This window comes from Mobula birostris, chromosome 14 (genome assembly GCF_030028105.1).
Source record: "Mobula birostris isolate sMobBir1 chromosome 14, sMobBir1.hap1, whole genome shotgun sequence".
Taxonomy (NCBI): domain Eukaryota; kingdom Metazoa; phylum Chordata; class Chondrichthyes; order Myliobatiformes; family Myliobatidae; genus Mobula; species Mobula birostris.
The window spans coordinates 61,719,753-61,745,763 of NC_092383.1; the positions used below are offsets into that span (position 1 = coordinate 61,719,753).

The 26,011-nt window shown below is 40.9% G+C and overlaps 1 protein-coding gene across 1 annotated transcript; it reads right to left on the bottom strand.

The window, feature by feature from the left end:
• Nucleotides 1–18,329: 18,329 nt before the first annotated feature.
• On the bottom strand, nt 18,330–24,866 carry LOC140209507 (G-protein coupled receptor 37-like 1). The gene is made up of 2 exons (XM_072277753.1): nt 23,820–24,866; nt 18,330–19,892 (listed from the first exon to the last, which is right to left on the bottom strand). Exons 1-2 carry the CDS (start codon nt 24,621–24,623, stop codon nt 19,086–19,088), a joined length of 1,611 nt encoding a protein of 536 aa, XP_072133854.1. The 5' UTR covers nt 24,624–24,866; the 3' UTR covers nt 18,330–19,085.
• Between the last annotated feature and the right edge of the window lie 1,145 nt (nt 24,867–26,011).

Sequence of the window (26,011 nt, forward strand, 5' to 3'; positions counted from 1 at the left end):
AATCTAAAAAGTTTTGAAAAATTATCACTAATGTATCCACTATTTCTTGGGCTACTTCCTTAAGCACTCTGGGATGCAGACCATCTGGCCCTGGGGATTTATCCGCCTTTAATCCCTTCAATTTACCTAACACCACTTCCCTACTAACATGTATTTCCCTCAGTTCCTCCATCTCACTGGACCCTCTGTCCCCTACTATTTCCGAAAGATTATTTATATCCTCCTTAGTGAAGACAGAACCAAAGTAATTATTCAATTGGTCTGCCATGTCCTTGCTCCCCACAATCAATTCACCTGTTTCTGTCTGTAGGGGACCTACATTTGTCTTAACCAAACTTTTTTTCTTTTCACGTATCTATAAAAGCTTTTACAGTCAGTTTTTATGTTCCCTACCAGTTTTCTCTCATAATCTTTTTTCCCCTTCCTAATTAAGCCCTTTGTCCTCCTCTGCTGAAATCTGAATTTCTCCCAGTCCTCAGGTGAGCCACTTTTTCTGGCTAATTTGTATGCTTCTTCTTTGAATTTGATACTATCCCTAATTTCCCTTGTCAGCCATGGGTGCACTACCTTCCTTGATTTATTCTTTTGCCAAACTGGGATGAGCAATTGTTGGAGTTCATCCATGCGATCTTTAAATGCTTGCCATTGCATATCCACCGTCAACCCTTTAAGTGTCACTTGCCAGTCTATCTTAGCTAATTCACGTCTCATACCTTCAAAGTTACCCTTCTTTAAGTTCAGAACCTTTGTTTCTGAATTAACTATGTCACTCCCCATCTTAATGAAGAATTCCACCATATCATGGTCACTCTTACCCAAGGGGCCTCTCACGACAAGATTGCTAATTAAACCTTCCTCATTGCTCAATACCCAGTCTAGAATAGCCTGCTCTCTAGTTGGTTCCTCGACATATTGGTTCAAAAAACCATCCCGCTTACATTCCAAGAAATCTTCTTGCTCAGCACCCTTACCAATTTGGTTCACCCAATCTACATGTACATTGAAGTTACCCATTATAATTGCTGTTCCTTTATTGCACACATTTCTAATTTCCTGTTTAATACCATCCCCAACCTCACTACTACTGTTAGGTGGCCTGTACACAACTCCCACCAGTGTTTTCTGCCCCTTAGTGTTATGCAGCTCTACCCATATTGATTCCACATCCTCCCGGCTTATGTCCTTCCTTTCTATTGCGTTAATCTCCTCTCTAACCAGCAACGCCACCCCACCTCCTTTTCTTTCATGTCTATCCCTCCTGAATATTGAATATCCCTGAATGTTGAACTTCCATCTTTGGTCATCCTGGAGCCATGTCTCTGTGATCCCAACTATATATTCATTAATAACAATCGGCACTTTTAATTCATCCACCTTGTTACGAATGCTCCTTGCATTGACACACAAAGCCTTCAGGTGCGCTTTTACAACTCTCTTAGCCCTTATATAATTATGTTGAAAAGTGGCCCTTTTTGATGCTTGCCCTGGATTTGCCGGCCTGCCACTTTTACTTTTCACTTTACTACTTTTTGCTTCTACCCTCATTTTACACCACTCTGTCTCTCTGCACTGGTTCCCATCCCCCTGTTGTGAACTAACCTCCTCTCGCCTAGCCTCTTTAATTTGATTCCCACCCCCCAACCATTCTAGCTTAAAGTCACCTCAGTAGCCCTCGTTAATCTCCCTGCCAGGATATTGGTCCCCCTAGGATTCAAGTGTAACCTGTCCTTTTTGTACAGGTCACGCCTGCGCCAAAAGAGGACATGAGTTGAGAGTTAAAGGGCAAAAGTTTAGGGGTAACATGAGGGGGAACTTCTTTACTCAGAGAGTGGTAGCTGTGTGGGACGAGCTTCCAGCAGAAGTGGTTGAGGCAGGTTCAATGTTGTCATTTAAAGTTAAATTGGATAGCTATATGGACAGGAAAGTAATGGAGGGTTATGGGCTGAGTGCAGGTCAGTGGGACTAGGTGAGAGTAAGAGGTCGGCACAGACTAGAAGGGCCGAGATGGCCTTTTTCCATGCTGTAATTGTTATATGGCTATATGGTTATAATTAAATTATTCTTTAAAAGATAGAGATCAAAAGGTAGGACTCAACATCTTATCAAATTGTCCAGTTTTACCAGTGTGCTCAGCTAATCACCACTTAGAATAATGATATGGTTGTATTCAGAGTCTGAATCAGATTTAATATCACTGACCTATATGACGTGAAATTTGTTGTTTTGTACAACTCCAATCAAGGAGTGCAAAAGAAAGGAATAACAAGGTTGTGTTTATGGGTTCATGAGCCGTTTGGAAGGTGTGGTGGCGGGGGTGGGGGAGTGGTTGCTTGTGCCCATCAGAGTCAGGTTTAATATCACCGGCATATGTCATGAAGTTTGTAAACTTTGCGGCAACAGTACGATGCAATACATAATAATAGAGGGAAAAAACTGTGAATTATAGTAAGGACAGTATATGTATGTATGTATATCAAATAGTTAAATTAAATAAATAGTGCAAAAACATAAATTAAAAGAAAGTAGTGAGAGAGTGTTCATGGTTTCAATGTCCATTCAGAAGTCAGGTGGCAGACGGAACAAAGCTGTTCTTGAATCATTGAATGTGTGCCATTAGGTTTCTGTATCTCCTTCCCGATGGTAACAATGTGTGGAGGGCATGTCCTAGGAGTTGGAGGTCCTTAATAATGGATGTCGCCTCTCTGAGGCATCACTCCTTGAAGATGTCTTGGATACCACAGAGGCTAGTACCCATAATGGAGCTGACTAATTTTTTTGGAACCTACGTTGCAACCAGTCAGAATGCTCTCTGCCATACATCTGTAGAAATGTTGACTTTGGTGACATACCTAATCTCTTCGAACTGCTAATGAAGTAGAGCCACTGGTATGCCTTCTTCATGATTACATCAATGTGTTGGAACTAGAAAAGCTTCTCTGGGATGTTGGTGCCCAGGAACTCAAAGCTGCTCACACTTTCCACCTCTAACCCCTCAATAAGGACTGGTGTGTGTTCCCCCAATTTATCCTCCCTGAAGTCCACAATTAATTCCTTGGTCTTGCTGAAATTGAGTGCAAGTTATTGTGACACCACTCACCTAGCCAGTTGATCTATCTCCTTCAAGTTCCTAGGCGTCACGATCTCTGAGGATCTAATCTGGTCCCAACATATCAATGCAGTTATAAAGAAAGCAAGACAGCGGCTATACTTCATTAGGAGTTTGAAGAGATTTGGTATGCCAACAAGTACACTCAAAAACTTCTATAGATGTACCATGGAGAGCATTCTGACAGGCTGCATCACTGTCTGGTATGGGGCGGTGGGGGGAGGGGGAAGGGGGGGAGGCTACTGCACAGGACTGAAAGAAGCTGCAGAGGGTTGTAAATTTAGTTGGCTCCATCTTGGGTACGAGCCTACAAAGTACCCAGGACATCCTCAGGGAGCGGTGTCCATCATTATGGACCTCCAGCACCCAGGGCATGCCCTTTTCTCACTGTTACCATCATGTAGGAGGTACAGAAGCCTGAAGGCACACACTCAACAATTCAGGAACAGCTTCTTCCCCTCTGCCATCTGATTCTTAAATGGATATTGAACCCTTGGACACTACCTCAGTTTTTTTATATATATTATTTCTGTTTTTTGCGCGAATTTAATCTATTCAATATACGTACAGTATACTGTAATTGATGTACTTATTTATTATTATTATATTATTTAGTTTTTTTCTTCTATATTATGTATTGCATTGAACTGCTGCTGCTAAGTTAATAATTTTCACGGCACATGCCAGTGATAATAAACCTGATTCTGATTTTGACTCTGATTTCTTTGCCTCCTCGTTGTCATCTGAGATTCTCCCATGAATAGCAATGTCATTGGTGAATTTATGAATGGCTTTTGAGCTGTGTTTAGCCACAGAGTCATGATTGTAAAAGGAATAGAGCAGCAGGCTAAGCATGTATTCCTGAAATGTACCTGTGCTGACTGACACAGGATGTAACATTTCCAGATCCGATAATAGTACAAAGCCTCGTTGGAAAGCGAATGTAATACAAGAATTCTGCAATGAAAATAGACAGGTTATGCAGGTGAGCAAGAAGACGGCAGATACAACATAATGTGTGAAAATGTAAGTAGCTTTATTTGTCACATGTGCATCAAACATTGAAGTGTACAGTGAAATTCTTCATTTTGCGTCAACAACCTAAGGATTGTGCTGAGGGCAGGCCGCACATGTCCGGCACCAGTACAGCAGGCCCACAGCCCACCAATCCTAATCTGAACTGCACGTCTTTGGGACGTGGGAAGAAACCGAAGCACAGAGCAGAAACCTTCGCAGTCCCGGAAGAATGTAGAAACTCCTCTCAGACAGCAGCAGGAATCAAACCCCGCTCAGTAACCACTGGCACTGTGAAGTAATTGTGCAAACCGCTACGTCAGGAAGCGCTGAAAAGTGGAATCTTTCTAATCTGAATGTTGAGATACTGCAGATGCAGAGAGGAAACAAAGACAGCTGTAACAAGCAAATGTGAAGGCACATGTTATATTAACCTTTATTTCAAGACAGCTACCTTTGTAAGAATAAGGAATTAGTTGGAATTAGTCAGTGCTTGGTCAGACCAGCTAAGAGTTCTCTATGCAGTCTTGCTTTCTATACCTCAAGAAAAATACTTGGCTTCAAGTAATTGCAACATTGATACTAACTTCCTTGATTCCAGTGTTTTGAGGATTAATAAAAGTATTAGATATTACTGGTCTATACACACCAATATTTAGAGGACTGAGAGGTGAGCTTATTGTGTCAAGATTTTGAAATGAATCAGGAGGCTAGATGGTAAAGATGGTCGTCATGTGCAGGAAGGTCTAGAACTCAGGAATATGGACTCGAGATAAGTAACAACTCATTTAGGATCCAGGCGAAGAAACATTCCTTTCCAGAATATGTTGTAAATCTTCAGAATTTTTTTACTTCAGAGAATGTGGATACTAAACAGATAGCAACAATAGTAACTTCTAGATGCTTAAAGCATAATATATAGGATTCAATAGGATTGTAGTTAAATTACGGGATGATTGGCCTAGGGATTAGTGTGACACTATTATAGTTTGGGATGTTGAAGTTAGAGTTCAATCCTGGTGTCCTCTATAAGGAATTTGTACATTCTCTCTGTGGTTGCATGGGTTTCCTCCAAGTGCTCCAGTTTCCTCCTACAATCCAAAGACATATTGGTTGGTAGGTTAATTGGTCATTGTAAATTGTCCTGTGATTAGGCTAGGATTAACTCGGGGGTTGCTGATGACACAGCTCGAAGGGCCAGAAAGGCCTGCTCCATACTGTATCTCTCAAAATAAAATTGGCAGAAAAATTCCAACACAATGTGGGATAACTTAAACAGAGTGGAAAATTTAACATAAAGCTGTTGTCAGTAATGGTAGTCTGAAACTAACAGACTATCTTAAATCCCCATCTGCTTCACTAATGCCCATTGGTTTGTAGGTGACTCCAGGCCGAACAATGTAGTTGGCTCTTGATTGCCCAATGAAGTGAATTTGCAACTTAGTAAACTCTAGCACATGTAAGGATGGCCAAACAATGCTTTAGACAATAGACAATAGGTGCAGGAGTAGGCCATTCAGCCCTTCGAGCCAGCACTGCCATTCACTGTGATCATGGCTGATCATTCACAATCAGTACCCCGATCCTGCCTTCTCCCCATATCCCTTGACTCCACTATCTTTAAGAGCTCTATCTAACTCTTTCTTGAAAGCATCCAGAGAATTGGCCTCCACTACCTTCTGAGGCAGAGTATTCCACAGATCCACAACTCTCTGGGTGAAAAAGTTTTTCCTCAACTCCACTCTACATGACCTACCCCTTATTCTCAAACTGTGGCCTCTGGTTCTGAACTCCCCTAACATCGGAAACATGTTTCCCGCCTCTAGCGTGTCCAATTCCGTAATAATCTTATATGTTTCAATCAGATCCCCTCCCATCCTTCTAAATTCCAGTGTATACAAGTCCAGTCGCTCCAATCTTTCAACATATGACAGTCCCGCCATCCCGGGAATTAACCTCGTGAACCTATGCTGTACTCCCTCAATAGCAATACCAGTGTTGTCCACATTTTATGAATGAAGGAATACAATGAGATGCAGTGGGAAGCTGGACTTGAGCCTCTAGGTAGCATGATCTCATTGAATTAAAGACTATGCTCATAGATATAGTTGCTTCCATCACTTAACTTCTTATATTCTTATTGCAGGAAAGAAATAGTGAAAATCTATTGGTAGATCCTAATGTTGCAAATGTTACGAAATAACTATCTAAATAATTTGGATCAATATAATTAGCATAGATGTATTTTTGGCAAAATGTAATCTTGTGCTCTTTCTGCTTAAAGAGATAAATATGCAGGTTAGGCAGCATCTATGGAGAAGAGTGAACAGTTGACATTTCAGGCCAAGAATTTTCTTCAGGACTGAGAAGAAAAGGAGAAGATTCCAGAACAAAAAGCTGTGGGGGGTGGGGGGGGGGGGAAGAGGCTGACTGAAAGGTGATAGGCGAAGCCAGGTGAGTGGGAAGGGTCAAGGGCCGGAGAAGAAAGAATCTGATAGGAGAGAAGAGTGGACTATAGTAGAAAGAGAAGGAGGAGGGGTCCCAGAGTGAGTGAAAGGTGAGAAGTGAAAGGTTAGGGTGGAGGAGAGAGGAAGGGGGGGACGTAAAATATGTTCACTGGAAAGAGAGTCTGATATTCATGCCATGAGGTTGGAGGGTACCCAGATGGAATATAAGATGTTGTTCCTTCATCCTGAGGGTGGTTTCATCTTGGCACAAGAGGAGACCATGGACATGTTGGAGTTGGAATGAGAATCGGAATTAAAATTTTAGGCCACTGGGAAGACCCGCTTGTGGTGGATGGTGGAGAGGCGCTCAGTGAAGGAGTCTCCCAATTTACGACGGGTGTCACCAATGTAGAGAAGGCCGCATGAGGAGCACTGGCCATAAAAGACAACCCCAGAAGATTTGCAGGTGAAGTGTTGCCTCACCTGGAAGGACAGTTTGGGGTCCTGAATGGAGGTAAGGGAGGAGGTGTATGGCCAGGGGTAGTACATTCAGGGATAAGTGCCTGGACGAAGATTAGTGGGGAGGGACAAAGGGACGAGGGAATCGTGGAGGGAGTGATCCCTGCAGAAAGTAGAGGGGCAGAGGGCGGAGGTAAAGATAAATTTGATGGTAGGATCCCCTTGGAGATGGCAGAAGCTGCGGAGGATAATGTGTTGTATGCGGAGGCTGATGGGGTGGTAGGTAAGGACAATAGGGACTCTATCACCATTATGGCAGTAGGAAGATTGAGGTGAGCGCAGATGTATGTAAAATGGAGGAGGAGATGTGTGTGAGAGCAGCATCAATAGAGGAGGAAGGGAAACCCTGTTCTTTAAAGATGGAGAACATCTCTGATGTCCTGGAATGGAAAGCTGCCTCCTGGGAAGAGATGCGGTGGAGGCGAAGAAACTGAGAAAAGGAAATAGCATTCTTACAAGGGCAGGATGGAAGTTAGAGGCAAAGTTGATAAAATTGATGAGCGTGGGTGCATGAAGCAGCGCCAATGCGGTCGTCAATGTAGCAGAGACAGTACAAGTGGGGAAGGCTTCGAACATGGACTGTTCTATGTAGCTGACCATGAGGCATGCATTTTGAAGACAACCCAAGGCTGTTTTTCTTTCATTGGTCGTAAACCAGGGGGTTGTTGTTATGTCTCCTGCTCACTGTGAAAATGGGAGACACCCCCCTCTCCCTTATTAGGGTGAGAGAGAACTTGTGGTTTGTCAAATGTAGGATGAAATGCGAAACCTTTGGAGTAACTTTGGTCTGGGTCTTTGCTGTTGCTTAGCATAGACTTGGTGATGGTACGGAGTGATGGTACCAATGCGACTTTTTTTGCCAGTGGGGGAGGGGAAGATCGTTGCTTGCTGCCGCTTACGCACAGGAGGGGGGAGCTTGGGGGGTACTTTGGGGTTCTCACGTTTAACTGTCGTTCGTTCTTTGGGGCAGTTCTCTGTTTTCGTGGATGTTTGCGAAGAAAAAGCATTTCAGGATGTATATTGTATACATTTCTCTGACATTAAATTGGACCTTTGAATCTTTGAATAAAGGAATTGTTCAGTACAAACTCATATAGATTGGGAATCCCATATTTTGTCCATTGGTAGCCATTAATCAAAGAAAACAATTTGACCTCACAGGGTTGCCACATTATTGTGTGGGTTTGAATTTTTCATTCTTTTTTACTATTTGATGACCCTTTCTGGAAGAAGTCATTGAGCGTTAACAGAATTAGGCCTATTACATTGCAGTTACAGAGTTCAGTAATCACCATCTAAATTAGCACATGAAAGATTTCCCATTGAACAGACATTTGGACAACTGCTCAAATCCTTGGGATTATTATCCAGTCAGTTGGTACATTGAGGAAATCACAATGGACAATAGACAATAGACAATAGGTGCAGGAGTAGGCCATTCAGCCCTTCGAGCCAGCACCACCATTCACTGTGATCATGACTGATCATCCACAATCAGTATCCTTTTCCTGCCTTCTCCCCATATCCCTTCACTCCACTATCTTTAAGAGCTCTATCTAACTCTTTTTTGAAAGAATCCAGAGAATTGGCCTCCACTGCCTTCTGAGGCAGAGCATTCCACAGAACCACAAGCCTCTGTGTGAAAAAGTTTTTCCTCAACTCTGTTCTAAATTGTCTACCCCTTATCCTTAAACTGTGGCCTCTGGTTCTGGACTCCCTCAACATCGGGAACATGTTTCCTGCTTCTAGCGTGTCCAGTCCCTTATTAATCTTATATGTTTCAATCAGATCCCCTCGCATCCTTCTAAATTCCAGTGTACACAACCCCAGTTGCTCCAAGCTTTCAACATATGACAGTCCCTCCATCCCGGGAATTAACCTTGTGAACCTACGCTGTACTCCCTCAGTAGCTAGAATGTCCTTCCTCAAATTTGGAGACCAAAACTGTACACAATATTCCAGGTGTGGTCTCACCAGGACCCTGTACAACTGCAGAAGGACCTCTTTGCTCCTATACTCAATTCCCCTTGTTACGAAGGCCAGCATGCCATTAGCTTTCTTCACTGCCTGCTGTACCTACATGCTTACTTTCAGTGACCTGATGAACAAGGATACCTAGATCTCGTTGTACTTCCTCTTTTCCTAACTTGACAACATTCAGATAGTAATCTGCCTTCCTGTTCTTGCTACCAAAGTGGATAACCTCACATTTATCCACATTAAACTGCATCTGCCATGCATCTGCCCACTCACCCAACCTGTCCAAGTCACCCTGCATTCTCATAACATCCTCCTCACATTTCACACTGCCACCCAGCTTTGTGTCATCTGCAAATTTGCTAATGTTACTTTTAATCCCTTCATCTAAATCATTAATGTATATTGTAAATAGCTGCGGTCCCAGCACCGAGCCTTGTGGTGCCCCACTAGTCACTGCCTGCCGTTCTGAAAAGGACCCATTAATCCCTACTCTTTGTTTCCTGTCTGCCAACCAATTTTCTATCCATGTCAGTACCCTACCCCCAATACCATTTGCTCTAATCTTGCCCACTAACCTCCTATGTGGGACCTTATCAAAGGCTTTCTGGAAGTCCTGGTACACTACATCCACTGGCTTTCCCATGTCCATTTTCATAGTTACATTCTCAAAAAATTCCAGAAGATTAGTCAAGCATGATTTTCCCTTCGTAAATCCATGCTGACTCGGACCTATCCTGCCACTGGTATTCCAATATGCCGCTGTTACATCTTTTATAATTGATTCCAGCATCTTCACATACTACTTTTTACAAACATTGGACTTCATAACAGCTGTATTCTGAATTTAAGTGTGATTGCTAATTGATCAAATTTGTAAAATAAAACAGAGACAATCCCTGTAATATAATTTTTAAAAGGTAAGATTTTTGTTACATGAATTATGTCTCTCTTAGAAACATGCAGGAATGTACTAAGGCATATGTCTTCTGCAAAAAGGTCATTTGGTGCCGTTGCTCCTGGTAACCACCAACAACATAGCAAATCTTGCCTGAGCTCAGGCAACATTTTAAATATTTATTGCTCCATGTGTAGCTTCCTTCCTTCCAGCAGCTAAAAATTTCTTTCTGCTGAATTTGCTTTTCATATTTCAACTTCCTCAAGATCTAAATAGAGCAGAAAATGTTAGAAAATGTAGTTCCTGTGTTTATTCTATTTGCTGCAAACTGTACAATTCCCTTTCAAAGATGTTTGCATACTTCAGCAAATTAAACTGAACTCCTTGGCTATATTCTTGGCTGCTAAACAATTTGTAGTGCTCAGAATTGATAGTTTGACTTTCTCAGCTCCACTCAGCTCAACTTTGAATAAGACAAACATTGTCCGGCACTGGCAAAAGTATAGGGGAGCGGACTGCATTCTACTTCCTTGAGCTGGTTTCTGAGCCAAGAATGATGATACTCTCTTAATACATTCTTATCACACATACATGTTGTGTTCAGAACAATCATTTATTGATAAAGGATTTCAATGTGTCCTTCACAGACAGTTGTGCATATAATGTAGTTTATTCATTGATTGGTTAAACCAGTATGATTTTGTTTTCCTTGGAACTTATAAATAGATCTTTGTTTTGAAGAGTAGACAGTATCAAAATGTCCTGTAAAAATTAACAAATTGTATTTTATATTGAGATAAATATTGCTCAATTTAGTATAAATGTGAAATGTATCACTTTATTTTGGAACAAACCTCAAATGTTCTGATATCACACCCAGAATACTGGAGAAACTCAGCAATTCAGGCAGCATCTATGGAGGGGAATAAAAGTTTGACATTTTGGGCTAAGGCCCTTTTATGGTCTTTGAGGCAATATCCAGTAAATATGGTCATGATGATAGTCTTCATCCATTTGATAAGGTCTTTAGTTGATCAAAAGAAAATCTGCTAAGTTTACAACAGGAATTATTACATTGAATATCACTGTATCAAAAGCCTCCCATTAAGCTATTAATTTTGATCCTGCAGAGCACTTAAAAATATTCTGCGCAAAGAAAGTTCCATGTCAAATGGGGTGGTAAGCACTAATGTCAAAAACAGAGGTGGAATTTGTAACAATGTTATTATGGAATAATTTTATGAAGATTTTGAGATAGTTTTTGATCCTAGAGATAAATGTGTTATTTCTAGTGTTGAAAGCAACAATACTGTAAGTGAGTTCTGAATGTACCGGAGAATATTTATGTAGAGAATGGTTGCTGTTAAATCAAAATGGCATATATTAAAGATCTTTACTTACAGACAGGCATCTCGTAGTTTGGCAAATGAAAATGCTCTCTTCTATCAGGCTATTTATCATCTGAAGCTAAAAACAAAGGAGGTTCATTTTTAAGTTTTTGCTTTCACTATCCTGAATTAGACAATAGGGGGCACACAAAAGCAAGCCAGCTTCACTCTGACATTTTCCTTTTAACAATGGAGGGCTTCTGATTCCCTTTCAACATCTCTCAGGGAGACTTGACTGAGATTCAAGTACATTCTGAAACCTGCTAATAATTTACATGTAAATTGGTAGGTATCCACACCATTTAGCATGGTATTAGTCATAGAGTAATATGGCACAGGAACAGGCCTTTTGGCCCAAAACATCCATGCCAACCAAGACACCTAACTAATCTCATTTAAAAGCATTTGGCCCATATTCCTCAACCTTTCCTATCCATCTTTAAACAAAGTATATTACATAATGTGTTTATACGCCTCACCCTATTTCATTATGAGCCATGCTAATGCCACTCAATAGCAAATGACAGCATTCTGAACCAGACTGAGACCTTAGATCTGCTCTGTGGAGCAGCTGGAGTAATGCCAAACCTCGATCTCAGTTCATCATACTAGCAGGACAAAAACAGCACAAAACCCGCAGAGATGACAGCCACCACAGCAGCTCACAGCCTCGGTGCTGTACAGAGAGGAATGAGAGGAGTTCAATGTTCAAATTTCAAAGCTCAATGTAAACTTATTTATGTCACCATATAAAACCCTGAGATTCATTTTCTTGTGGACATACACCGTAAATCCAAGAAGCATATTAGAATTAATGAAAGCTTGCACCCTACAGGACAAACAGACATCTAATATGCAAAAAATGACAAATTGCGCAAATACAAGTTTAAAAAGACCAATGAATATCAAGAACATAAGATGAAGAGTCCTTGAAAGTGAGTCCATGGGTAGTGGGAACAGTTCAGTGATGGGGTGAGTGAAGTTATGCCCTGATGGTTGAGGGGTAATAACTGTTCCTGAACCTGGTGGTATGGGGCCTGAGGCTCCTGTACCTCCTTCCTGATGGCAGCAGCAAGAAGAGAGCATGCCTGAATAATGGGGTCCTTGATGATGAATACTGCTTTCCTGCAACAGTACTCCATGTGAATGTGCTCAATGGTCAGGAGGGCTTTACCCGTGACGGACTAGGCCACATCCACTACTTTTTGTAGGCTCATCCGTTCAAGGGCATTGGTGTTTCCATAACAGGCTGTGACGCAACCAGTCAATATAGTCTTCACCACATGTCTATGGAAGTGCATCAAAGTTTTGGATGTCATATCAAATCTTCACAAACTTCGAAGGAAGTAGAGACGGTGCCGTGCTTTTTTTGTAATAACACTTACATGCTGGACTCAGGACAGATCCTTAGAAATGATAACATTGAGGAATTTCAAGTTGCTGAATCCTTTCCAGCTCTTATCCTCCAATGAGGACTGGCAATTGGACCTCTGGTTTCCTACTCCTGAAACCAATAACCCATTCCTTGTTCTTGTTGACATTGAGTGAGAGGTTGTAGTTGTGGCACCACTCAGCCGGATTTTCAATTTCACTCCTTTATGTTGATTTGTCACCACCTTTGATTTGGCCAATGACAGTGGCATCATCAAAAAACTTAAATATGACACTGGAGGTGTGCAAGTAGAGCAGAGGGCTAAGCACACAATCTTGTGGTGCCCCTGTACTGATGGAGATTGTGGCGGAGATGTTTTTGCCAATCTGAACTGACTGGGGTCTGCAAGTGAGGAAATCGAGGATCCAGTTGCACAAGAAGGAATTGAGGCTGAGGTCTTGAAGCTTATTGATTAGTTTTGAGGGGATGGTATTATTAAATGCCATGCTGTAGTCGATGAAGAGCATCCTGATGTATGCATCTTCGCTGTCCAGATGTTCCAGGGTTGATTGAAGAGTCAATGAACTGACATCTGCTGCGGACCTGGTAGCAAAGTAGAGCAGATCCAATTTGCTTCCCAAGCAGGCAGTAATATGTTTCATCACCAGCCTGTCAATGTACTTCATGACAGTGGATGCAAGTGATTTGGGAGTTAGGAGAGAAATGCAAAATTGTGGAGATATCTTTCGTAATATTGTCAGGTCTACTTACTTCCTACACATTAATACTGAGTTGAGGTTCTGCCAGGAGAACACAGCTCTGGATTCCACTCCAATCTGAGTGGTGGGCAGAAGGCAATGGCTCTCATCGTCAAGGCAGCATTTGCCTGAGTTATGCAATCCAGGTAATTTTGCTTGCAGTCCAGGGGAAGACCCTCCACTAGCTGGAACCAAATATCACATAAGGAAAGGTGATTGTGCTTGTTGGAATTCCATCATCATTGCCTTTCGGACAATGGATGTGGGAGTTAATCAGAGCAGTGTTCTAAGCTCAGTTGTCTCCAGCTGTTTCACCAGTGACCTTCCTCTCACCATGCCTCTGAGTGAGGATGCTTGCTGATTATCGCATGATGCTCACTCATGTTTGCTTCTCAAATACGCCACAGGGCGTATGTTATCAGAGTGTACAGAAATTTAAGGCAAAAAGCATCCTCAGCATATAACCTTGAGATTTAAAGGCATTACCATAACTGTGTCCTTCGTCAACAACATTAGATAAATTAAATACATATTACTAAAGCTAGAGATCTGGGGCTGGATAAGCTGTGAATAACCTCATCTTTCCACCTTCAATTGGGCACATCTTGGAGTGCGGTAAAGTGGTATTTTTGAACTTGTATGGGTGAAGTTTCAACAACACTTAAGATAATTGATATAATCCAGGATAAATTGTCCAATAGGACTAATAGGATATTTACCACTAAGAAACATTCACTTCCTACACTATCAGTGCCTCATCAGTAGTTTTCACTATCTTCAAAATGTATAGTAGTTATTCTCTGAGGCTACAGCACCTTCCACATTGATGACACCTATCACTAGGACATTACCAAAAGATTTGGGAACACTGTCACTTGCTAGTTCCACGCCAAGTCCCAAAAAATCCTGACTTGGAAATATGTTATTGGGTGTAAATTCTGGATTTCATACTTTAATAGGTGTGCTTTCACTAGAAGGTCTGCAACAGGCCAGGAAGACAGCTCACCATCAAGGCAATCACACCAAACCTTATCAGTACACCCAAATCCCATCTATATGTACGTAAGCATGGAATGGGCATATTCGGGCCATTGTAGCAATGCAAGCTCTTCGCAAGAGTAATGTGAAATATAGGATTAGCAAAGTTATACTGAGGCTTTGTAAGACATTACTCACACTGCATTTGGTATTTTATGAGCAATTTTAGGTCTCTTATCTGGAAAGGATGTGTTGGCATTGAAGAGGGTCCAGAGGATAACCCCAGGAATAAAAAGGTGAACGTATGAGAATCGTTTGATGGCTTTGGGCTATATTTTCTGGGATTTATGAGAATGAGGGCAGATCTCATTGAAACCTATTGACTACTGAAAGGCCAAGATAGAGTGGACTTGGCAGGGACTTTTCCAATATTGAGGAAGTCTAGAACCGGGGGTAGATCCTCAGAGTACAAGGAGTTCCCTTTAGAACAGAGTTGAGGAGGGATTTCTTTAGTCAGAGGGTGGTGAATCTGTGAAATTCATTGCCACACATGGCTGTGGAGGCTAAGCATCAGGTATATCTAAAGTGAAGATTGATAGGTTCTTGATTGGTCAGGGGATCAAAGGTTATGGGGAGAAGTTAGGAGAATGGTGTTAAGAGGGATAATAAATCAACCATGATCAAATGGTGGAGTGGCATCGATCAGTTGTATAGCCTAATTCTGCTCCTACCTCTTATGGACTTATGGTCTACAATTAGTCCGACTGCCGACAAAATCTTGGTTCATTCACCAATTTTCTGCCTAAGATATTCTAAGTTCTCTTAAAAGATTACTCTCTGTGGCAAAAAAAATCATGTACCAACAACCTACTGTATAAAGAATATTTTTCTGAACTCCCTCTCAGTGACTCCTCTAAACTGATGATCTTTGCCACTGATTCCATAGATTGGAAAAAAATGGTTCTTTATTTAGTCAAACAAATCCCTTCATCATTAAGAAAAAGCTAACATTAATATGAGACAAGAATTTTTCTAATATTGATTTTGAATAGCTTGAATTTTCTTCCATGGTCTAAATTTTGGTCTATTATTGTAAGTTTATTTAACTATCCCTCCAATTATCTGTGACAGAGGCAAAAAGACAGAAGGAACTATTGTTCTCACAATGAGATTTTCCTTTCCAAGACAGCTGAGATATCCTTTTTTTCCCCAGAAAATGTGGTTTCCCCTCCACTGCTATCAATGCATCTCTCATCTGCACCTTCTCCAATTCCTGCATGTATCCTCACACCCTATCAACATAACAGGCTTAGGGTTCCCCTTGTCCTCACTTACCAAGCCACAAGCCTCCACATCCAACATATCACTCTCATTTCCACCATCACCAATAGGATCTTACCACCAGACATACAGTATCTTCCACCACCTTCTCTTCTCCACTTTCAGCAGGATTCAGCCCTTCTGTGACTCCCTTGTCTGCTTGTTCATTCCCACTGATCTCCCTCAGGCACTTAATGCAACAACTGTGGTAGGTGTTACACCTGCCCCTACACCTCCTCCTTCACCAATATTAGGTTCCCCAAAAAATTCTTCCAGGTGAGGCAGTATTTCACCTGTGAATCTACCAGTGTAATTTTATGCATCTAGTGCTAGTGGTGTGGCTTCTTCTACGCTGGCAAGATCTGATGTAGATTGGGGATCACTTTTTCAAGCACTCTCATTTCATCCGGGATCTCCCTGGAGTTACCCATTTTACTTTCACTTCCATTCCCACAATGTCTCTTTCTGTCCTCCTCAAACTGCTATGTTGAGGCCAGATGCAGATTGGAGTGGCAACAACTCATACTTTGTTTTGGTAGTTGCCAACCTGATGGCATCAAGATTGATTTATCTACCTTCCAGTAAGCACTCCTGTCTATTCCACCCCGTCGCCATTTTCCCTTATCTCTGTGCCCTCCTGTACATCTCCCACCCTTATGATTTGCCCATCATTCTATTTTCCTTCCACTGGTTCCCCACCTCATTCCTTTTATCCCATGATCCACAGTCCTCTTATATCAGATTCCTTCTTCAACCTTTCACCTCTGCCACCAATCGCCTCCCAGCTTCTCAAATCTTTCTTATTTCTCCCCTTTCCCAGCTTCCCCCATCATCTGGAGTGACATATTACCTCCCTTCCCCCTATATTCTGCATTCTATCCTCTCCCTGTCCAGTCCTGGTGAAGGGTCTACATTAATCTTATTTCAGCCACCACTAGATTGTGTAGATATCCCCCTCAACCTGATCGGATTCCTATTTCTGCCACTAATATGAACCTTTATCTCTCCTTTCGCCATTGCCAGATCGCCACAGGTGTTCATGACACAATATGGGTCTTTTCAGCCCGTACAGCCTGTACTGCACTCCAAGGTGCAATATGTCATTCTCTCAATTGATTCACCAGTGACAAGTGATGTTTATACGTAAAACTAAGAAATACATCATCGTTGTTCATGATCTTATAGAAAAATTGAAGCTTGGTAACAGAGGCATGATTTGGAAATAATTTAGTTTGTGTTGCAGTTTTTAAAATAATCTTTTTTTACTTTTCCAGTTATTAGAAATACATTCAGGCAAATAATAACATCAGTGGTTCTGACAGTTCCAAGCAAACCTCCACAGCCTTACTACATTTGATGGATGACAAGTGGTGCTTATTAGCATTCCCCTCAAATCAACAATTGACTGACAGATCTAAATAGAAGACCAGTAGGAAGGGCAGTAAGACATTTACCAGAAGTAGACCTTTCTTGGTAAATTAGATGTCAGTACAAGTCTGATCTAAGCTTCAACTCTGCAGAACACGGCAGTTCCAGTTTGTAAATTAGTTACCCATGACTGCTCCTGACACATTAAGTCAGACATTTTCAATGGCTGTTGCCATGTGACCATAGAAATGCCTATTTATTGGTACCGTATTGTAGTAGCAATATTGTAGTCTACTGAAGCATTACACCAAGGGGAGCATAGTTACAAAATATATAAAGTTTGATTTAACTTAATCATTGAGCTTCTAGAGATGTACAGTATGTTGCAATCCTTTAAGGAAAAAGTTGAAAGCTCTACTGAAGTTACTTGTTATGTGCTTCATTACCTTACGTTATAAATTTCTCAGCTGATTAAGTTCATCATAGGGCAGAATCTTACCCACATCTTATAGCTGAATTTATTCCTGACCTCAATCTATACTTAAATTTGAATCTTGTCCAGTCCATATGTAAAATACAGATTTGAGTTGAACAGTTCTGTTCTGACACGCAAGTGTGAGCTATATAAGCCCTCCTATTTTTGTTCTGCTTTTGCCATTCCAGAGTACCAAGGGCATTTAAAGTTCTTCTGCCAACACCTATTTAATGTGGACTAGAAATGTGTACATCTGTGTGCTCAGGTGTTGAGAAAAAATGCTGCCCCATCAATGCAATCGAAGGTCCAGATAGAACAGTTTTGGTGCAAATAATATAAAATGCATTGATTATTAGTGATCAACAATATTCAATACATTTTCACTTGCTTAAATGTATTGTACTAATACTACAGATTTTTCACATTTCTATTTTAAACCTACTTAGCACATCGGATTTCTTCTGCAGTCAGTGTGAAACATAGTCATTTGAGATGATCTTACACTGATAATCTTACATCGTTGTAAATACTTTGCTTTCTAGCATTATATTGGCAGTATGTAGTGAGTAGTACCTTTTAATATCAGTCAATGTATACTTTTGATGCACGCAAGAATAGGAAATTAAATGGCATGGACCTAACATTTAATTATTGAAAGTTTGCAAAATAAGACAAAGGCAAAAGCTCCATGCACTGAAAACCAAAATGATCTGGTCACCTTTTTATTTGACACAGCAGACCTAACAAAGTACTGTTTATCCCTGTCCTACAGTTATATGCCAGGTTCTGCATTTTCAATATATCATACTGTGAATGCAATACACATCTATTAACCTAACAGTTTATAAAATCTACAGTTTCCTAACAGCACTTTTTTTTGTGTTCTGTGGGGCTCTAGAATAAAAGTGATATAAAACAATATCCAAAAAAACAATTATAGATGTTACTTAATATACAATAGATATGTTACTTTTGACCATGATGGACAATGTTCTTTGTGTAAATGGTAACCCAATGTAACAATAATACATCATGATTAAATGTGTCTGAGCAAACATATCATAAAATTAAATTAAAAGATTGTTAGAATGTTAGACATACTTTATTTTATACAATTGGAGACCTACTATTGAAACACTTGGGCATATTACTGATATTCTGCTATAGCATGTCCTTTTAATACTTTGTAACAGTGTTTTATTAAATCATGAAAAAATATTTTATTGTCTAAAGTAGAGCTGAAACACAAAAATATAGTTATTCACATACAGTCTTGGATTGCTATCAAAGCAAGAACTTACAGAGCAAACTAAACATCTGCTAGTGTACAAGTTCAACAGGCAGTTAAAAATACCTACTGCTGTGCACAGATCAGTAAAACAATTGGCTGTCTACGAAGGGCTGATGCTAGGTACCTTCACTGTTCAGCTTTAAAGAATCATTCAAATTCCAAGAGATTGTCGCATCAACACTGGGTACCGAGAGTCATCATTGCAGAGTTTTCCTTGGGATTATCACAGAATATGGATGCCATTTCCATCTTCATCTTGCTGTCGTGAGCATCAGTTCCTGAGGGCTCTGGGGAACATTCATCACAGCAACAACAACAACAATTCATAAAGGCATGGCCCAAAGGCTTCCAGAGGCAGAGGACCAACACTGGTGTGACAGATGACTTAAAAAACAGAAAGAACTGATTAATGATGTTGAGTAAATCAATGGTCTCCTTGGAGATTTCAGGAATGGTATAGGCCACCACAATGTTACAGATATTTTCTGGTATGATACAGCAGCCGTAGAGGATGGTGAGACCAATCAATGTATAGTTCCTCTGACTTTCATAATGGGCAAACTTAGATGTAGTTTTGACGTCAGATTTGTTTTCTGTGCTTTTTACCCTTCTTGTCACTAATTGGCAGGTAACAGAAAAAATGATAGGCAAGCAAAAGTAGCAGCCAAAATACCACCACATCCTGGAATTCTCATAGGTTAGCGCAAGTCCATAGATATGCTCAGGAAGGTTTGAGGATGTTTGAATGATACAATAATCGGTGACCACTCCAGAGATAATGGAAGTCTTTTGGTCCAATTGCCAGAGAAGAACTTCAGGGAGTGCCAGTAACATGGATCCTATCCAGATGACTGCCATCTTAGCGACGATAGACAGACAACTTTCTATCAGCCTAATTTGTGACTGTACAGTTGTTGCAGAACGAAACCTGTCAATACTTAGTGCACACAAACTAAAGGTGGTGACCCCAAGACAAGAGACCTGGAAATTAAAACAAATTAATGTGAAAGGATACTGTATTATTGCCTACATGATAACTATCTCTGAGACACTCATAAGGTTTATTGATCTTTGTTTTGTGCACAAGTACTGCAATCATTCTGCACCAGCAATGCCTAAAACTTCCACTCAAAATAATAATATACAATAGTTAAAACCCTTGTAAGAATTGCACAATGGTGTTTCATATTTTATTTAATTAAGACTAAATGAGATTATTTCAATTGAATGTAAAATGTCCAGCCAAATATAACAATGCATTTAGCAGAAACACTAAATCATATTAATAAAAAAACTTACAATAATAGAACATTTATTAATTATTTCTACTATGGCATGTGCATGATCCTGAATTATGATTATAAATTTAATATATTGGAATTTGTTGTCAAAACGCAGCATTATAACAACTTTAATTTCAAGAATGGACATACCCTTGTTTTCCATTGTTGAATATACTCATTTTGTGCAACTGACACAAATATTTGGCACATAGTGTGGCCAAGCAGTGCACTTGATTATGTTAAAAATTGCACACATGCATTTGAAAACTATTTATTCTTGGACTGCAGAATCCAATTAGTGATGAGAATAATATCAATCTCACTACTTGGTTTCAACACATTTCCAAAAACAGTATTTGCCCTTCAGTTTAACTTCAAAACATTAAAGTTGAGACTGAATTCAAACAGTGAAATATTTAAAAAATCTCTTTAAATAAACAGCAACCTCTCTACATTGCTTCATCCAATCCTTAATAATTCCCTCCCACGTGTATTTGGCATTATGTAATGTACAATACACGGCTGTCATGGTCACAAAGAACAGTTACATCTTTCTTATTTCTATAATCAAAGCAGAATGCCAAAACTTTCAAACAAAATGAACTTCTGAAAGATCCTTTGATATTGTACTGCTTTGCTTCTTCGAACTTCCTGCAGCTGATCTTTAAGGGAAATGCTTCTATTTAGTTTAATTTAAAAGAGAAGGGGGTCACCTTGTAACAAGACCTGCCAAGTCCCCACTATTAGACAGTCAGCAGTTATGCAATGGTAATGCCCTAGAAATTCATTTGTGCAAGGTTAAAGAAGACTGTGTTGTGCAGTTGAAAATCATGTAAGTGCAGAGAGAAGCAATTTTATGCACATTTCTGGATGATTTTGTGCCATTCTGAATCATCACATATTAATTTAGGATCACGATTTTCATTATTTACTGGTGTTGTTTTTGTGATATCAAAGTAACATCAATGATAGGGCAATACCAAAAACATGCCAGTGAGATATTCAAACACATTGTCATTTCTTTGACTGGTCAGAGTAAAGCTGGTTTTACTCAGAGCTGAGCTAGCTTTCCCTCAATCTGAAGGCTCAGGACAATGTTATCAAAAATGAACAATCACAGTAAACCTGCATTCAGAGACGAAAACAGCTGCTCACTTACAGCTTTCTCTGCTGATATATGACATGGATGCTGGTGAATCTCAGGAATTCTCTGCCCTGGAGAGCTGTGGAGGTTGGATCATGAGGGATATGTAAAGAGGAGGTAGATACATTTTTGAAAGCTACTATTTTTGAAAGCCACGAGGGAAACCAACATAAAAAGAGAGGCAAGGCCTAGGGCAGATCAGACATGATAATGTTGAATAGTGGGGCATGCTTGAAGAGCAAGGTGCTCTCCTACTCCTATGTCCCTACACATCACAGTTCTTCTTCATCGGGGGGTCACTGACACTCTCTACTCCGCAAGGCTAGATTTCACTTATTGCACGAGAGAAGGCGGGCCAAGCATAGGCACATGCTAGCATTACAGGCTTGCCCAAAGTACAGCCATTTGCATCCATATCTTTACAGGGACTTTCCTGGGTACCTCTCAACAAGAGCACCTGTCTATGGTCTTTGAGGGTATCTGAGGCAAACTTGAACCGAAGGCAATACCTCTGCAGGTGATGTGATGAACTTGCCTCCACAGATCTTAAAGACAACTTAAAGAACTTCTAAATGAATCTCAAAATTTGACACTGTATCACTTAAAGCATTGTTGATGAACTCTTTCATTGGTGTACCACGTAGGTGTCAATCATCATAACACATTTATATTCAAGGAATCAACACCTGGAAATATAATGGCCTTTTTTATTTGCATTTAACTATATTGCTTATAAAGCTGCACAGCTGCACAACACTAGTGCTGCTCTCCTATACCGTCAGTGACCTGACCTGACCTCTGGAGCTACTTTTGTGGAGATCGCACATCTTATTTGGTGTTCCGCCTTCCTCACTCATCCCAAGGACAACGATGACTGGTAGGCTAAATAGTTGAAGTGAACTACTCCCAGTATAGGCAGGTGACGAAACAATCAGGGTGCAGTATGAGTCAGATAGGTTACAGGGAAATGCAGAATGGGACGGATGGGAGGATTCTGATTGACCGATAGCCTCCCTCAATGTTTTGAGAAATGAGGACGTCATCTTAACATTATTCAAAAAAAAGCTCTAAGTAAAAAAAATTCAAAATTACTGTTTAACAATGATAGTGTTAAGGTCCATCACTTAATACTGTAGCATGCTAATTCAGAAACTCTCTCTGGTTTTCTCAAGATGCCAATGCTTAGATGTACAATGGAGCATGTCTCAGGTAGTCCCTAAAGGCAAACACTTCACCAGCAACTCTCCTCAGCTACAAAACCTACAAATAGCTGTACTTCGGCAGCAAATCCCCATGGCTGGTCTGTCTTTTCCAGTGAGCTTGTGCACAAGCAGGTGATGCCTGGCCTTGTGGAGTAGAGAGTGTCAACAACCTCCTGAACAGAACAGCGATATGTGGTGTATATTAGCAACTGCAGGCTGCAATGATTAGTAAATTGAGATTAAGAGTAATATTTCAGGCCACTGCAACAATGTGCAGGCACATTTGTGAGCTTGTACTTTAGTTTTCATGAAGTTAAGGGTGGGACTGAGAATTAGGATGTGGAAGCACAGTCTAGATGGACATTATTCCAGTATAAGAGCATGGATTCATATCAATATACAGTAATGTTAGGTGTTGCTGAACCCTTCTATCACTGAGGAGATGAGGTTCCTCTGGTTCCCCAAGATGCCCTTTGCATAGTCTTGTCAAACATGAGAGCAACTTCTGAAGTGACAAATGGGCAATGGGAGTTCCTTTCTGTTGCAGTGATGTGCAAGAGGAAGGGCAATGTTAATATGATCAATGCTAGGAGATAGTCAACATCGTCATTATGTGTCATGTTGGGGGAAAGGTGGTGCAGCACTGTTCCAGCAAACAGAAGTTTGGAATGTTTGAGTTAGTCCTGACAAAGGGTCTCGGCCTGAAACGTCGACTGCACCTCTTCCTACAGATGCTGCCTGGCCTGCTGCGTTCACCAACAACTTTGATGTGTGTTGTTTGGAATGTTTGGTCCTTTAAATAAAGTTGTGCTCCACTTTTCAGCCTTAGTGAAAGCAAGTTCTTTAAGTGAACAGTGGTTGCTTTTGAAAAAAAATTAAAGATTATGTCATCAGGCAGATTTGACCCAGAAAATGGAAACACTAGAGAAAATCAAATATTTACCCAAAAAGGTGCACACAAAATAGAGACTGGTGCTAAGAAAATTGTATAAAATTGCTTTATTCTGTTTTAAAGAGACTTTCGTTTTTATTTTGGTCTTCTTTGATGAATTTGTAACCCTAAGAGTTATCTTAGAAACAGCTTGAGTTTTCTGATGATGTACCTACCCAATGTAGTGTTCATGAAACCCTTGGAGATGCAGCCACCAGGCAGTTTTTGTGAGGTTACACTAAGTTTACGCGGCTCTTGGTAAATATTGTATTCGGAAAGCAACAGTTAACCGCGTTAACCTGACCAACAGAGCAACTTTCCCTTGGCACAAGGCTCGAGTGATCTTACCTCTAAGTAAGGCACGACCTTACAGCCGATGTCTCCAAGCAACCGTTTCTTTGTGATCTCATTGAAGACAACCACAGGCAGACAGAAGAAGATGACGAAGAAGTCCCAACAAGCCATGCCAGCCAGAATATTGTTCCAGGCGCTCTTCATGTAATAGTTGTGGCAAACAATGCACATCACGGCCAGGTTTCCAATGTTACCGACGATAAAAAGTATCAGAGAGAGAAGTACCACCGCGTACGCACTGTAAGTGGTGTCAGTGACCGAGTAGAGATTGCTCTCCAGTTGAAGCCTCTCCGCCGTCGTCTCCACTTCATTCCGCTGTTCACTGGGAATTCGACCCGTACCTTCATCTTGTGTTTGCGTCCCTTCATCTTTGAGCGAAGAAAGAGGGATCCTCGAAATGATTTGGAAGTGGGTTGGCGAGAAGTGGCGAGACTCCATTGAGTTGTTTTGCAGAGAAGCGGCTGTTGACTCCTCGGGGACAACTTTGCCATTCTCACCCGTCCCCCACTGTACTCTCATCTCGGGCTTCAGGGTAAAGACAGTTATATTTCGTAACATTTCTCCAGAACTCACTTTTCTCAACTTTTCTGAACCCCAGTTAAGATTTGGTGCACCTGTTCCTTCCATCTTGCCTTCAAGTAGAAGATGAGCGCCATTCTCTTTATCTTCCAGCCTTAAGTCCCCCATCTCTTCCCTGATATCCATCCTCAGGTCAGGCAGCCCTTCAGAGATGCCAGAGGCTGTTGATCCGAAGACAAAAACCTGGAGCACAAATAAAACAGCGAGAGAGAGAGACATTTCCCCGACTTTCTCACCAGCGTCACCAGATTAACTACCGACTCTACACGACAGGATCACTCCCACCCTTTCGAAAAAGCCACCCACTGGATGCTTTGCAGCTTTTATTTTCTTGCAAAATCTTCCGCCGCTCGCTGCTTGCTAGAATACCCCTCAGTTACTACATCGAGACTCTGCCTCTCAAATCTGAGCAATTTATTGCAAAGTAATCGTCCCAAACGTCAACTCTCTCCCAAACCTTATTATTCTCGATCCCATCATTGGCGAATATAAAGGAGAAGGTTTAATTGCCGCCTGCTGGTGGGAATCGAGACTTCACAAAGGGACTCGCTCGAAGTAGCTTCCAATTGAAGTTTAAGGCATTCAGTTAGGAATGATATAAATACAGTTTTAAATAGGCATTGTTAACAATTTCTTAAGAACCCGTGCATCATGGTTATATATGTTTCCATTTTAAATCTATATCTCTGTTAAACTACAATACATTTAATACAGAACATAGACACTGCATCTTAGGAATGACCAGTTTACATTTTGCAGCAGTAGGTGAATGAAAAGTGGGTTCAACTGTGATGAGGATGGGGATGAAAAGGAGGTGCGGGACAGGAAAGGGAAAGTTGTTGAAGAGTGAGGAATGTTGTGTTGAATTGGTGACTTATGGAAGGAGAAAGGCAGCAGGGTGAACGGTTTCATTCTTAATGAGAAAATCCAAAACAAAAAAATTAAAAAATAAATCAACTGTACTAAATCACCAAGTCATGGTAATGCAAGCTTTTTCCAATCTACCTAACCTCACCAAGACACCTTTCTGCCTTCTCTCTCACAAACCAACCTAACTTGATCTTGGTTCTGCTTGTTCTCTTTATATCAATTCCCCTTTTAGATAATAACTTCCACATTCTAACAGGTATGAGGAGCTGAAATTTCTCCCGGATTCCGTACAGAGTTTATTTGTTACCAGTTCAGGTAGATCTTTGTTAAATAATTTCCCAGATCTCCTTTGGATGTCATTTCCCTGTTACCAGTCTCTACGTCCACATCTCCAGCTCTTTCCTCCCTCCTTGTTTTCCAACGTGAGTTGCTCCCCCAACCATTGATTTGACTCATATCATACTAACCAATGATCAACCAGCTACCACCTGCCACTGACAGCAGCTTCCTTCTCAGCTGCACTCCTACAGACCCCAACTGTACACAGCCAGATCCATGATGAGATTCTCCGCTATACTTCCCTTTCCCCTTCAATTCCTCCTCACTCCTGCCACTCTCAACCCCCAGCATCTTCTAATCCTCAGCCTTCCAATGCTATTTCAACTTCCACTCCATTCCCCCAACACATAACATTCCCAAACTCAGGCAACGAGAAGTGGCCTTTCTTAATTGTTCTG